The following is a 13,003-nucleotide window of genomic DNA, read 5'->3' as shown; positions in this document are numbered from 1 at the left end:
CTCTCACCGGCGTCTCAAATTCCAGATCGCGATCTTCGCGCGAAGGCTGTGCAAGTATTCGTGATTGAGTCCAGCAGGAGGTTGACTGACTCAAACGCAGCAGCAGGCCCCATGCACACTCAAACTACTCGAAATTGTACTCACGACTCATCAGACTCTGCACGGCCAACTTTCCGACCAAAAGCTTCCTGTCACGTGATGCATAGGATCTCCCAAATTTTTTGAGGCTTCTGGCCGCACATGGTGCAGCAAGCAGATTTCTAATCCACGACGATGAGCATCAAGCTGTATGCATGGTGTCTGGCATAACTTCTTCATTTGGAGGTCTCACGTCGCTCATTCACCACTGCACACACCTCTGGACAGGCTTGACAATCGCTCCTTCACCAGCTCACTGCGAGCTGATCAGACCCACCTGCACCTTCATTTGAGCGTTCAGAACACAGAGCACAGGCTCTCAATCTTCACTCCGTTTGCTTCGCCTCGATCAAATCGGACCTTGCCGTCCATCCAAAGCTCTTCAACCCATCCAAAGCTTTTAGCGGAGACACCTTTCCGACAATGTCGCACGCTCAGTCAGACGATGTCATATGGTCCTTGATCGGTCATGGCTTTTGCTCTTTCAAGCTCTCCTCTCCCAGCATCAAGACGCATCAGACCTTTTGCAGGAACGCGTACAACTTGACCGGGTGTGAGTGCGCGGAAAAAGGTTTGGAAGGTTGATTCGCACGGCTTGGGCGAACAGCGAGGCTTATGCAGTTGCGCTTCTATTCTTGTTGGACGCTCTCAGGGTGCAATCGACAATCTTGTCCGCTGGCCAATGCGCGATACGCTACAGTGCGCGACGTCGAAGGTACAGTGTACCTATACATCAAGACTCCCGAAAGAGCTCACGCTCCCTCAAAATTGTGGGAAAGGGTCAAGTTGTCCAACAATATCGAAAAGGCGATGAAACAGATCGACGAAGAGCTGCCATTTTGGAACAATTTCGTCATCCACAAAGCCAAGCAGAGGTGGATGAAGATCAAGCAGTACAGGGATAAGATGAGGAGCTTGGCAAAGGTTGCTGATGAGCAGTGAGTCTCCGAGCAATGACGCTCTTTCTGCGTGCCCTCTCTGCACGGCAATTGAAGAGTTGCTTCGACTTTCCTCTTGCCAGACCCAAGCTGGTGGGAATCAAGAAAAAGACGGAAAGGCGAGAGGCGAACCGAGAGAACAAGGCGATGCGGGCTGCGAGATTAGAGAAATCCATCGAGGCGGAGCTTTTGAGCAGGTTGAAGTCGGGCTTGTATGGAGAGGCACCACTAAACGTTAATGAGGACATTTGGAGGCGAGTGATAGAGGAGAAGGCCGAAAAAGAAGGCTTGCAAATCGAGAGGGAGGAAGAGCTTTTGGATGAGCAGGACGAAGAGGACGAGTGGGACATGGATAGTGAGGATGAGCTGGAAGAAGAGGAAGACTTCGATGGGGTTGGGGATCGGGAATTTGTGGAGGATGAGGATTCGGATGATGAGCTGGACGACTTGGAAGAGATTGACGAGGAGGAGGAAGACGACGAGGTGAGCACGAGGATGAGCGCTTGAGGCTTGTCGAAACGCGTCTCTGATACCGCGGAGTCTGCCCCACCTTTCTTCGTCAGGATGCCGAGTCTGGCGCTTCTTCTGAGGATCTCGAATCGGACCTCTCAGACTCTGCTTCGGAGTCAGCAGACACCGCAGCCGACCCGAAAGCAGGTCGCAAACGGCCGGCTTCGGACGTACCGCCCAAGAAAACGTTGGACAAGAGAGTGAAAGCTGCCCCTCCTCGTGCAAGACTGCCCAAGAAGCCAGCCCCAAAGAAAGGCAAGAAAGGCTCAGGCGGAGCTCCCAATCTGGAGGTGGAATACGAGCAAGAGACGGTCCCGCTTTCGAAAGAGTCCATCGCCAATTGGTAGTCACGTATTTGCGAGCTCTCACACAGAGAAGTCTCTTCCGTCATGTGGTTAGGAGCAAGACAGACTGATCGAGAGCTTTCGCAGGTCGCACTTGCCATTTCAGAGCGTTCAAGACGGCCGGGAGTGTACAATATATCGGTTGCGAACGCGCTGCGGTGGAAGCTACAGGTTGCCGTGCGATGTGGGACAAAAAAGGGGCGGTTTCAGCACGCTCGCTGCAGGGATAGTCTCAGCAGATCCACCAGGTCAGTGCCTCTATTCTCTCCTGAACCCTTCTCGGCAAGGACGCCCCTGCTTGTCTCGATTGCGCTCTGCACGCCCCTGGTAAGCGTGAGATCCCGCTTGACTGGGCCAGCCGCATCGCCTGGGTCTGAAGCGCGCGAAGCTTCGCGCTGGTTGGCTTCCACCAGCTGAGCAGCTGCCAGCGTCAAAGTCTGCTCGAGAGCGGTGCTCAAATGCACGACCCGCTCCTTTTCGAGCGCTTTGGTGGAACGCAACTTGTCCGTCAAGAACGACGCCAGGTCGATCAGCGTGCCGATCGAGGTGGGCGCTGCAGGTGCCGTGCGGGAGTTCTTTGAGTACGCGTGCAAGGGAGAAAGATGCTTGTCAGCGAGGCAAGAGAGGACAATGAAAATACAGTCACACGCACCATTGCAATGACAGAAGTGTCCGACATCAGCAAGGGCTGCTGCGATCCGACAAGTGTGGACATCGCACGACTCCACGACACCAGAGCTGCGACAGCCGAGGTAGCAATGCTCTCGAGCAATTGCGAGACGTAATTCGAAATCTGCTCAGACCTTGTGTTCCGAGAGCCGGACAATGGTTGACTTTGCGTCTCTCCTTGGTCATTGGTGGCGGGTTGACTGCCTTGCACAAGGCTGAGCGTCTCTTTAGGATGCTGTAGCAGGTAGACCACTTGTTGTAACAGACCCCCCGTGGCGTTTGCAAGGACAGCGACTAAATGCGCTGAGCTCGACTCGTGGGGTGACATGCCTCGCCTCCGATGCCGTGCTGCATTGTGGGCTGAGACGATGACGAAGAAAAGCTGCACAGTCGCCTCAACTTCTTCGATGAGCGGTATGCTAACTCCGTCACCACCATCTTGGAGCGCAGTGTGAGTTGAGGCGAAGCCCGAGGCTGCAGTCAAAGGCTTGAAGGCCAAGGTCGAAAGCACCTGACGGCCGTAAATCCGCACAAAAGGCTCCACCTCGTTTGCAACGAAATGCAGGCTCGCGTCGTCCCAGGTACTGTCGTCGTCTGATGTGCCGGCAAGGCTTCTTGCCAGACCTGACACTAGCCGGAGCATCTCCAACCACACTACATGCGCTGGATTATGAGCGTGTGGGAAAGATAGAGGGCGGACGCTGCCACGTTCGAGCTGTGCAGACAGCGCATTTGAGCTCAGCGCTGCCATGACGCCTCCCAGAGCCAGAGTCTCAGCCCCCGTCATGCGCAGTGCGAGGGTGGCAAAGAACTGAAGGAGGGAGGGCATGAATCGCACCTCGGGAGAAATATGGCTAGTCTCCTCGGCCTCGATTTCGTCATTTGAAATCGATCGCCAGTGAGCTCGCCTGAGCAGGTCGCAGCAGCTTGTGAGCAGGCCGGTAGATTGGAAGTGGAGCGACCAGAACTGAGGCTCAATTGTAAAGTCGTCACGAAGAAGCAGTGAGAGTGTGGTGCTAATGATGCTCACATCGGTCTCCACGCTGTCTAGCAACAAGTCAGAGTCCGCCGAATGAAGCGCAATGCCGCGATCGGCAGCGATGCGCAGCGCCAGAATGGTGTGCGTGGCGAAGACGTCGACAACACGATGCAGGTGCGTCTGCACCAATCGTGGAGCGTCCTGCTCGTCAATGTCGTCGAAGGCTGCGCTTCTTCCTCGAGAACGGCGCAACGAAGCACGTTTGCCAGCTTCCGCGCCCATTGCCGGAGCATTGAGCAGCTGTCTAAATTGGACCGTGCAGATGAGAACGATGGTGAAAACATCTTGGTGAAAGGGCGTAGCGAACATGCCTGCCACGCTGTCCTCCACTTTGAAAGCCTCGCTAGTAAGAACTTGGCATGCCAGCTGCGAGACCTTGACCACATCTGCGGGAGACCCGACTTGACCTGATGACTTTTCCCGATCGATAGTGCCAGATTTTAGGCCCCATGCTACCTGCAAGAGACCCGCAAGGAAAGCAACCCTGTGGCTGTGAACACCGCGCAGAGCGGCGGCGCTGCGATCCTCTTCTGCAGTGATAGTTGCACACCGTATCCACGCTGACAGCAGGTTCTGCTGTAATTCGCGAGCTCGTGCGGATTTCAAGATTTCTGAGCCGACTTGGCCTACGCTCAAGCGTAGAAGTGAAGTCCACCCTCGCAGCACTGCAACCTGGGAGTCGATGAGGCTCCAGTCTGCGTTGATGCGAGCTAAAGCCAGGAAGGCGTCCGTTTGCCAACCGGCTGGCAAGCCATCAGAGGTGACGCTCTCATCTTCATTCGCAACTTTATCCGTGGTCACGATGCCTTCCAACTTGTCACAGAGGTTCAGCGCATCATACACGTAGGTGTCCCCAAATGGTCGTGACTCGTCGAAATCGTCCAAGCGAGCCGGACGACGCATGGTGGAGAGCTTGATGGCAGGCAGGGTCTGGTACAAGTGGTCTTGCTCGACTAGACCGTGCTCAGATGTGTCGCACTGCACTTTGACAGCGTGCAACAATATGTCGATCAGGTGCTTCGGCTTTTCGAACAACTCCAAGAAGACTTGTTCGCTGGCTCTGCTCGGCGACTTTCCAGCTTCGTGACTTCGCTTGAAGAATAGCGCGAGCTGGACCGTCAGCTGCATATCTTCGCACAGCAGGCTAAGTGCCCGGGCTATGCACATCTGCTGTCGACCATACGTGTTTACATCCTCATCGGCTTCAGTCCGATAGTAATTGTTGTTCCTCGAACACGAGTCTGGCAAAGGAGGAGCTTCGATAATGTGATCGGAGATGAGTGCAACCAGTGCCGTCCACAAGTCTTTACTGGATCGGATCTTGTCAAAGACATGAGGATGCTCCATTGCATGCGACCACGCGTGGTGTGCAAAGCGCAAGATGGACTCGAGAAGGGCTGGTTGGGTCTCCACAGGAGCCGTCTTCTTGATCAAGATATCTTGAGCTACTAGCAAGATGCTCCCTTTTCCTGATCCTTCTGTGGCTTGTCGGTCCGTGTCGCTACTTTGCAATGTGCTAAAAGCTTGGCCTCTCGACCCCTGCAAGGCATGCCCGCTGAGAATAAGCTGCGCCAAAGCAGGCTGCGAGTCGATAAAGGACGCCAGCATCGTCCAAATTGCTGAGCGCAGATCAGGATCTACTGCTTCGCTTGCCACTAAATCGCGAAGTCTCCCCAAAGTCAACTCGATCTCCTTTGGTGAGCCGAAATGCGCACTGAGTGAAGGCACGTGTTGATGCCGCTTGCTCGATTCCTGTGATGACACCACATCCTTGGAAGACCCGCACAGAGCAGTGATCAGCTGAGCCCCTTTGATGCTCAAGCTTGGTATACTTGAGAAGAGCGCATAGCTGAGTACAGCTGCAGCGAGCTCCACGCCAGCCTGCGTTGCTCGGCTGGTACGACCTCGCCACGCGACGGGCGTGTGCTCATAGAAGAGGGATTCGACTATGCCGAGACGTACGCCTTGGTTTCCATACACTTCGGCTTTGCCGAAAGCTTGAATTTGCCTCTTGCGATGCACAATGATGTGCGTCAATTGGAGCACAGACTCGACCAGGCGCAGTGCCCCTTCAGCCTCGTGATAACGTCCTGAAGCATACAGACCCTGTAGTAGCTGATCTCCGCCACCCAATACAGTAGCAATGGGTGCAACCAGCGCCTTGTTGACACCGAGCACGAGCGCACGCTCCAGTGCGCCGCATAAAGCGCTGGCTGAGCTGTTCCCGATTGTCAGAGGGCTCATTGCAACATCATTGAGGGCGCTTCGGAGGAAATGTGTGATGCGATGACCGACTTCTACTTGAGTCCTCGCCGAGGCAAAAGGCAGAGTTTGATATTCAACCCAAATGCTTTCCAGCATCCAAGCCGTAGCTCTGAGAAGGACCTCGCTCTTGACCTGCATCAGTTCAGGGGTGCTGGAGAATTGAGAGCGCTGCATTTCGATCAGCAGGCCGGCGTGCAAGTCGAGGAGAGCAATTAGTGCAGGGTATTGGCCCCGCGAACTTTCTTCTTGCAGGATTCTGGAGGGCGGGACGCCTGACGTGCCAAGATCCGTGGTGATGCCATTTTGATACTGCGCGGGTAAGAAGCCGGGTGAGCCGGTCAAGAGATTCGACGAGCGTAGAGCGACGAAGACATCTGCAGCGCGAGAAGGTATGAGAAGCGTCAGAAGCTTCAGAGCGCTGACCACGACGCGCGAGATGATCGGGCGTTGCGCGACGGCTTGTTCTAAGATACGCAGGGTGACCTGCATCAGGTCGACGAAAGGCGCACGATGATCAGAGGCAAGCCCATCGTCGGATTGGCCCTGCTCGAGGTGTTGCAAAAGCTCTTCTCGAATGGTCTCGCAGCCAGAGAAGACAGCGGCAAACAAGTCGAGGACGTCGGCGACACATTCCGCGCGCGAGGCAGCGTCTTCACCTGGCGCTAGCGCGTCGAAGTCGAGCGCCGGCGAGGTTTCGTCTATAGTGAACACGTCGTCGACGGCCTGTGACCTCTTCGTCTGATTCGAAGACTTGGTTGGAGCTGCAAGCAGGCCGGCAAAGCTGGCCAGGCAATCTGCAAGAATCAGCCAGGCGCTGATAGGATCTGCGGATTCCCAGACGACGACCACGTCAGTGCCAGCATCTGAGACGACCGTGCCAACCGTGCTAGGCCTGATGCTCTTCCAACCAAAGAAAGGCATCAGGCGCGTCGTTCGGTAAGCCGCTGCATCCGGGACGGAGGTGCTGATGAGCTCATAGGGCGCGCTCACTCCCATTCGCGGCAAAGCTTGAGCAACGCTTGGCAGGCTCGCCAGAAAACGATACACTGCGAGAATACATCGCTCCGACGTGTCCCTCGAGGAATCAACGAATGTCGGAATGGCCTGAATTGAACATGCACCCGTCAGAGCGGTCGCCAGGCGCACCAGAGGCCGGAAGCTGACTGGCCATCGGCGGACCGCGAGTTCCAGCAACGCTCTCCTGTCTTCGTGATTAAAGTCTTCCGACCAGAACTGATCGCACAAGCTGGCAATCCCTGGCATGGACTCTGCGCTCTCCTCCGCGATCGCACCGGATCCAAACGTGGTCTCCCAAAGGCCGATGAGCCCATCCAAATCTTCAATGAATGGAGCGCGCACAAGCTCGGTGACGCTGAGCAAGAGACCTTTGAACACGGCTCGATGTGCCAAAGAAGCTGATGCTGGTATTGCTAGTACGGTGGCAGCGCTCTTTGAGCTCGCCGTAGTGATCAGAGCAGAGGTGACGATGGCGTGCATTTCGGAGAAGAGACCTGAAGCAGGACTGAGAGCGACAGATGCCAGCCTTTGCCACAAGCTAGTGTCGCCTGTGTCAGGAGGGGCAATCTCGTCCTGAAGCCTCTGCAAGTGTGGCGGTAATCGATCATGTGGTCTGACGTGGAACCACTGCTCAAATTTCGCCTCTACCTTCTGAAGGACGAGGGACCATGCGAGCAGCAAGGGAGAGAAGCATGGCTCATCGGCAAGCAGCTCGAGGGTGTCGATGACCTTGTGCACGTCTTTCGGAGATGCGAGCAGAGAGCGCTCATCTACCCAGTTGGAACCTCGCTCCACGTCGATGGCTCTCACATCCTCCAGAGAGACCTCGCCGTTCATGTGAGACTCCAAATTGAGGCTCTCGACCGCCACTAGGATCAAGAGATGAGAGACCGCGGCGTGAATTTCTGTCCCCTCCTTGTCCAGATGCTCGAGCCCAACTAGTATGCGACCAGCACTCGTAGTTCGCACCGTATCTAGAATCCTGAGGACGGCCGCCGCTGTGGATGCAAGGCGCAAGTAGTATAGAAAGAAGAGAGATTCGAGTAACCCAAGTTGCTCCCTTAGTCGCTGCTTGACCCATGCAGCTTCATCTCCTCTCGCTCCCCGAACTGACTCCGGCAGTGGTCGCTGCGCGTTTTCATCGAAGGAGCTGAGAATGTGCAGAGCGAGCTCCGGCGTCGCTATTTCTTGTACTAGGTCGCTGACCAGATCGTGGTGCTGATGCGAAGGGTCGTCGGCGATCCGGAGCAGGATAGGAATGATCCGTAAGATGCAAAGGCGCTCTTCAAAATAGAACGCGGTCAAGCCCGCAACGAGGACGAGGCGGAGCTCATCTTGGTGCTTCGTGCGTTGCTGAGCAGCATATGATCCTTGAGAATTCTGAGCGCCTGCCGAAGGCGATTTGACGAGATCCTCCAGCGAAGACTCTTCGCTCTCCAAATATAGCCATACCAGGGGCGCTGCGTCGGTCGCGTCGATTGCATGTAGTTTGCTAAAGTCGTTCACGAGGAGTCTGACCTCTGCTCTGACCTCGGCGGACCTTCCATTCCACAGGTCGAGCGCCTTAGATGAGTCAGTGAGTTCATGTTCGAGGCGCGATGGCTGGGTGAAAGGGCGACCGCATGACTTGAGTTGAGGCGCCCGAACTCGCAGTGCTTGGGCGAGTTGCTCAGGAGAGAGGCGCTGCGCGGACAACTCCAAGTGGTCGTGGAGCTCGCGGAAGCTAATGGGCCGTTCGAGGGCATCTGTGGATGAGGCGGAATTTATCGCGATCCTCGACGGCCCTGCCTCGACCGGCATCTTGAGAGGGGCCTGCAGATTTTTGTGATGTCAAAGAAGAGCATTATGATCCACTGGAACGAGTCGAGGTAAAATACTCACCGGCGCACGAGGGGCAAACTCCAGAGAAGGGAGCACGCACGGGAGAGTGAGCTTGTCTTGAGGGGTCGAGCCTGTGGCGCATTCAGAAGCGACCTCGCGGAGCGACTCGATATGGCCGCATGATCTATGCGAGGGATGCGTGAATGGTGAGGAGCAAGGCAACACGAGAGCATGTGTGTGGGTGGTGTGAGTTGTGCGCTGCGTGCATACACCGCGAAGATCTTCTCCACGCGTCGCCGCCGCCCTAGCGCGCGACGCTACGCACCACACACTCATCAGACTATAGATTCTTGACTCGTGACTCTTGACTCCGGCTGCATGGGTAGCGGTCAGGTGAATTGCAGCAGGTGACAATCACCTTCGTTCGCGACGCTCACACACGACACCCTTGGCTGAATAGCTGATCTTCTTCGAATGGACCGCCGTATCTGCATATGAAAGACTGAGTCATCCTCACTGATCACATCTTGACCGCCTCGCCGAACAGCTTAGCCGCCATGTCCGCCAACGGGAGCAGCACATCCACATCCCTCTGGATCATCAACAAGGCAGGAGGCCTGATCTACCAATCCTTTGCCACGAACGAGGACGCGCCGAAGCTCTCCGCTAACGAAGCCCTGATTCTAGCTGGTACTCTGCATGGCATTCACGCGATCACTGCTCGAATCAACCCCACTGCTCTGCCAGACACTGGCCTGACAAACTTGTCCGCTGGCGGCTACGAGCTCAATTTGCTCGTCACTCCAACAGGTGAGTCTAGGTCTCTGCATCAAGCTTGGACACTCGTCGCCTTACGCCAACCCACTTTCCCCGGGTTCCTGCTCGACCTCAGGGATCAAGTTCATCCTGCTTCACCCGCCCTCCTTAACTCCTCAAGCAGCCCAACTCGCACTACGAGCAGCTTACGAAGCGTACGCGGACCTAGTGATGAAGAATCCCTTCTACACAGCCGAAATGCCCATTCGTGGCATTGGCGCATTCGATGAGAAGATCAAGAGCATCACAAGTGTCTGAGCAATCTTGACACAGGAGACACAGCGAGCATCCGTCGCGAGGCGCTCCGCCCACTATGACTTTCCCAGGTCTCACACATCGAAGAGAGCTCGCGCACATATCTTAACTCTATCAGACGAAAACCTCAGCCCTGGTCTTCATGCGACAGGACGCTTTATGTGCATGGTCACAGCATGAGCGACGAATGCGTGAGATAGGCGCTTCTACTCGTACCGGGGCTTTCGAGCAGCAGAGCTCTCCAGAAAGACACCGCAGCGGATCGTTGTCAATCGCTCCCAGACCGGCTGGTCGGTAATCGCAAAGCAGCAGCATCGGACCCATTCGATTTGTGGCGCAACCGCATCGAGGCCCCTTTGCTGCAAAGGGGAGAGACGGCCTCGGAGGAAGCGCAACATTGAGCCCAGCAAGTACTTTGCGCGGCGTTGCAGTGCTTCAGCCAGACATCTCGCAAGGATGATGGATGAAGGCGACGCTGGGCATCGCAAGCGCGAGGTGCAGAGCCACATCAGCCAGGCTGGCTCCGGTCACCACACATCCACACGATGACAACAATCCGTTTCTCTTCATGCATGCAATTATCAAGTCCTACTCTACAGATTGACAAGGATCGACGGCCCGACTCGCCCCTCGCATTTGCGAGCTGGCGTGCGATCTAGACGGTGAGAGCGCCGCTACCAATGCCGATGCCCGCCACAGACAACAACGTCTCACGAGTGCGCATCAGAGATTTTCCAAGCTGGTTGCGTCCAAGCCCTTGGGCTGTGGAGCCTTCGGGTGCTCCGGAGCCCCAAAAGGCGTCGCTAGGGTTCGCTTCCACCAGCTCTGCCTCCCCTGTCTGCACAAGCAGCTCACGCAGGCTCGAATGCTGTGTAAATTTGAGCAGCAGCGTTTCTCGCATCTGGACGGTGACAACAAGGAGGGTCAGCATGGACATTGGTGAACATGTGTTGAAACTCTCCGGTCGCTCTCCAGATGACTGCACTCACCACGGCGACATTGATGCCCTGTCTGATCCAGCCCTTGCGAGCATCCGCTACATTTGCTCGAGCAATCAGCATGGCGTCCGAGGGAGAGCCAGCTTTGCGCACTTTTGTCGCGATATCCGGTCGATGAGGCAGGAACTTGAGTGATTGGAACAAGTGCTCTGGGAAAAGGTGGCAGCGATTGCATCGTCAGAAAGGGCCCACCATGGTGCAGTCTGAGTCTAGAATTAGGCGCTCATTATGGCCCGCATTTGTCCGACTGTAGACTAGACATTTGGCCGGTCACTGCGACTCACCAGCCGTCTTGTAAGTGACCCCGTCCCTGACCACCGGGTGCGGACTCGAATTGCTGAGCCACCAGTGTGCGCCAGACTTGGTGAAGAATTCCACACGTTCGACACTTTCCGTCTCTGCCGCTTCTGCAGGCGGGCTCGCGCTGTGATTCACGCTGTGCGGCTTGTCGCCACTCGCGTCTGCCAGCGCTACGCCATCTGATTCATGCTTGGAATCGTCCTTGTTTGAGCTGGGGCCCGCTTGTTCTGAGATCAGTGTGGCATCCCTGTCCCGCGCAGTACGCGTCGGTTGCTGCGAGATACTAGCCCCCTCGTGATTCGCGAGATCGTGCTTGTGAGAGTGGGCTTGCTTAGCATCCGCAGCTCCGGGATCTGGTAAACCTGCCAAGCTTGCTGCGACCGCACCTCCAGCTGCAGGCGCAGCAGGCTCCGATTGAATGGCCTGCTCGGTCGTCGGACCCTTTTCAGGAACGTCCGCAATGGTCTCGCCAACATCCTCGACGGCATCCACTGCTTTCTTCTTGAACAGCTTCAGCGAGCGGATCGTTGCATGTGGCATGATGAATGGAGCGGAATGTATGCGATTCAAAGCGGAGGTGGACTGGGATTTGGCTGGACGTAAGTCTGCAGAGAGATGATGGTTGGTCAAGTGAATAGAACAACTTGCCGCCGCTCTCTCCGATCGCTCGCGGGAAGTCTCGCTTCCAGCTGGGCCGCAGTTCAGTGTGGACAGTTGTGCCTGACGCCGATACCGAGGAAGTTTCCAAGACGATGGCAAGACAGGCGACGTCGGCGCACGCTGTAGTGAAGCAGCAAGAGCAAAGGTTTCGCCTGTGTCCTCGATAGCAGCCAGCTGGAGAGAAGACTGCGCTGAGGTGCCGTTTCGAGAAGTTGATGATGATGATTATGCTGTTATGGCGTGCTGTTTTAAGAGTTCCGAGATTGCGGCTACAAAGTTCGTGGATGACGTGGCGCCAATGGTGAATTCGTGGTTGTGATTGTGAACATCCGATCAGCGTGGGCACATGTCTCCACTGCTTCTGGGATTCTCGACACTGCGACCGCTGCTGGATGCAAACCATCGGGAGCGGCAACGGCTCATCGCAGGCCGCCGGTAGAGGAGCGCCTCCATTCTTGATGATTTTTGATCTTCAAAGGGTCTTGCGGTGGAGACCTCGACGCTAGAAGACAGCGAGTAGACATGAGTGTGGCAGACGGCCTCGCGACTGTCGGAAGACCCCTTGCGGTGTCGTGTTGTATGCACCGAGCACGCCATACTTGCTTCGCGGAAGAAAACGCCGCATACAACCACGAATCAAGCGAGACTATGTATTCTTGATTATTCACGATTATTATATAGCATGCATCAGATGACAATTAACCCTGGATGCCGCGGCCGCGTCTCGGTTGGGGCCGCGGCCGTTCTTGCCATGCAGCATATGCTCATCATATATGCGATGCCAACACGTGATAGATCACCAGCGCTTTCCCCTGCAGTCTATGACACGTGACTTTGACTCAAGACTTCAAGACTCAAAGTCTCATCAGATCAATTTTGAATCTTGACTTTACTTTGACTGCGTCATTTTTGATTCGAGATTGTTGACAGGACCGATGTCTTCCGAACAGCACATGTACGCGGCTTGAGAATCAAAATGTTGCTCCAACTCTCGACACCCTCGCATGTTCGTGATGATGGGGATTCGTCTGCTCGTTCCCACGCCGCGGACTGCGCGATCTAGGCTCGCGATGCCGACACAACGTCAAGCCAGACCATACTATACAAGAATGACAATCATAGGTGCTTAGTCTCAAAGAGGTAGTACACTAGCACTCTGGCCTTCCTTCCGACTCTCTCAAGCTGAAGCTCTTGCTCAATCACGTTCCACGATCGCAATCACCCGAAAGAGGC

General features: G+C 55.6%; 4 protein-coding genes across 4 annotated transcripts; 2 read left to right on the top strand and 2 right to left on the bottom strand.

Annotated features, from left to right (window-relative positions):
* Positions 1-315: 315 nt before the first annotated feature.
* IE81DRAFT_142174 (Mak16 protein) lies at positions 316-2,196 on the top strand. Its single transcript, XM_025510360.1, has 4 exons — positions 316-691; positions 791-1,076; positions 1,160-1,559; positions 1,640-2,196. The coding sequence occupies exons 1-4, from the start codon at positions 562-564 to the stop codon at positions 1,931-1,933; spliced, it is 1,110 nt and encodes a 369-aa protein (XP_025369415.1). The 5' UTR covers positions 316-561; the 3' UTR covers positions 1,934-2,196.
* Positions 2,043-8,977, bottom strand: IE81DRAFT_302499 (hypothetical protein). Its single transcript, XM_025512254.1, has 3 exons — positions 8,802-8,977; positions 2,583-8,732; positions 2,043-2,505 (listed from the first exon to the last, which is right to left on the bottom strand). The coding sequence occupies exons 2-3, from the start codon at positions 8,718-8,720 to the stop codon at positions 2,137-2,139; spliced, it is 6,507 nt and encodes a 2,168-aa protein (XP_025369414.1). The 5' UTR covers positions 8,721-8,732; positions 8,802-8,977; the 3' UTR covers positions 2,043-2,136.
* Positions 8,978-9,298: 321 nt separating this feature from the next.
* IE81DRAFT_347663 (Sybindin-like protein) lies at positions 9,299-9,815 on the top strand (the record flags this gene model as incomplete). The annotated part of the gene is made up of 2 exons (XM_025516179.1): positions 9,299-9,551; positions 9,634-9,815. 2 exons carry the CDS (start codon positions 9,299-9,301, stop codon positions 9,813-9,815), a joined length of 435 nt encoding a protein of 144 aa, XP_025369413.1.
* A 486-nt stretch (positions 9,816-10,301) lies between these two features.
* Positions 10,302-11,876, bottom strand: IE81DRAFT_142148 (DUF1768-domain-containing protein). Its single transcript, XM_025510359.1, has 3 exons — positions 11,095-11,876; positions 10,802-10,959; positions 10,302-10,713 (listed from the first exon to the last, which is right to left on the bottom strand). The coding sequence occupies exons 1-3, from the start codon at positions 11,648-11,650 to the stop codon at positions 10,468-10,470; spliced, it is 960 nt and encodes a 319-aa protein (XP_025369412.1). The 5' UTR covers positions 11,651-11,876; the 3' UTR covers positions 10,302-10,467.
* Between the last annotated feature and the right edge of the window lie 1,127 nt (positions 11,877-13,003).

The sequence above is a fragment of the Ceraceosorus guamensis genome (genome assembly GCF_003144195.1).
Source record: "Ceraceosorus guamensis strain MCA 4658 unplaced genomic scaffold IE81scaffold_32, whole genome shotgun sequence".
NCBI classification, from domain to species: domain Eukaryota; kingdom Fungi; phylum Basidiomycota; class Exobasidiomycetes; order Ceraceosorales; family Ceraceosoraceae; genus Ceraceosorus; species Ceraceosorus guamensis.
The sequence above is the reverse complement of the archived record's forward strand: the minus strand, read 5'-3'. Positions and strand labels throughout refer to the sequence as shown.

Excerpts from the sequence above, each read along its gene's own strand:
- IE81DRAFT_142174 (XM_025510360.1), top strand. The coding sequence starts at position 562 with ATGTCGCACGCTCAGTCAGACGATGTCATATGGTCCTTGATCGGTCAT. Across the intron at positions 692-790 it reads CGCGTACAACTTGACCGGGT|GGTGCAATCGACAATCTTGT; the intron begins GTGAGTGCGCGG and ends GGACGCTCTCAG. Across the intron at positions 1,077-1,159 it reads GCAAAGGTTGCTGATGAGCA|ACCCAAGCTGGTGGGAATCA; the intron begins GTGAGTCTCCGA and ends TCCTCTTGCCAG.
- IE81DRAFT_302499 (XM_025512254.1), bottom strand. The coding sequence starts at position 8,720 with ATGCCGGTCGAGGCAGGGCCGTCGAGGATCGCGATAAATTCCGCCTCA. Across the intron at positions 2,506-2,582 it reads ACACTTCTGTCATTGCAATG|AACTCCCGCACGGCACCTGC; the intron begins GTGCGTGTGACT and ends GCGTACTCAAAG.
- IE81DRAFT_142148 (XM_025510359.1), bottom strand. The coding sequence starts at position 11,650 with ATGCCACATGCAACGATCCGCTCGCTGAAGCTGTTCAAGAAGAAAGCA. Across the intron at positions 10,960-11,094 it reads GGTCACTTACAAGACGGCTG|AGCACTTGTTCCAATCACTC; the intron begins GTGAGTCGCAGT and ends ACCTTTTCCCAG. Across the intron at positions 10,714-10,801 it reads AGGGCATCAATGTCGCCGTG|ATGCGAGAAACGCTGCTGCT; the intron begins GTGAGTGCAGTC and ends GTCACCGTCCAG.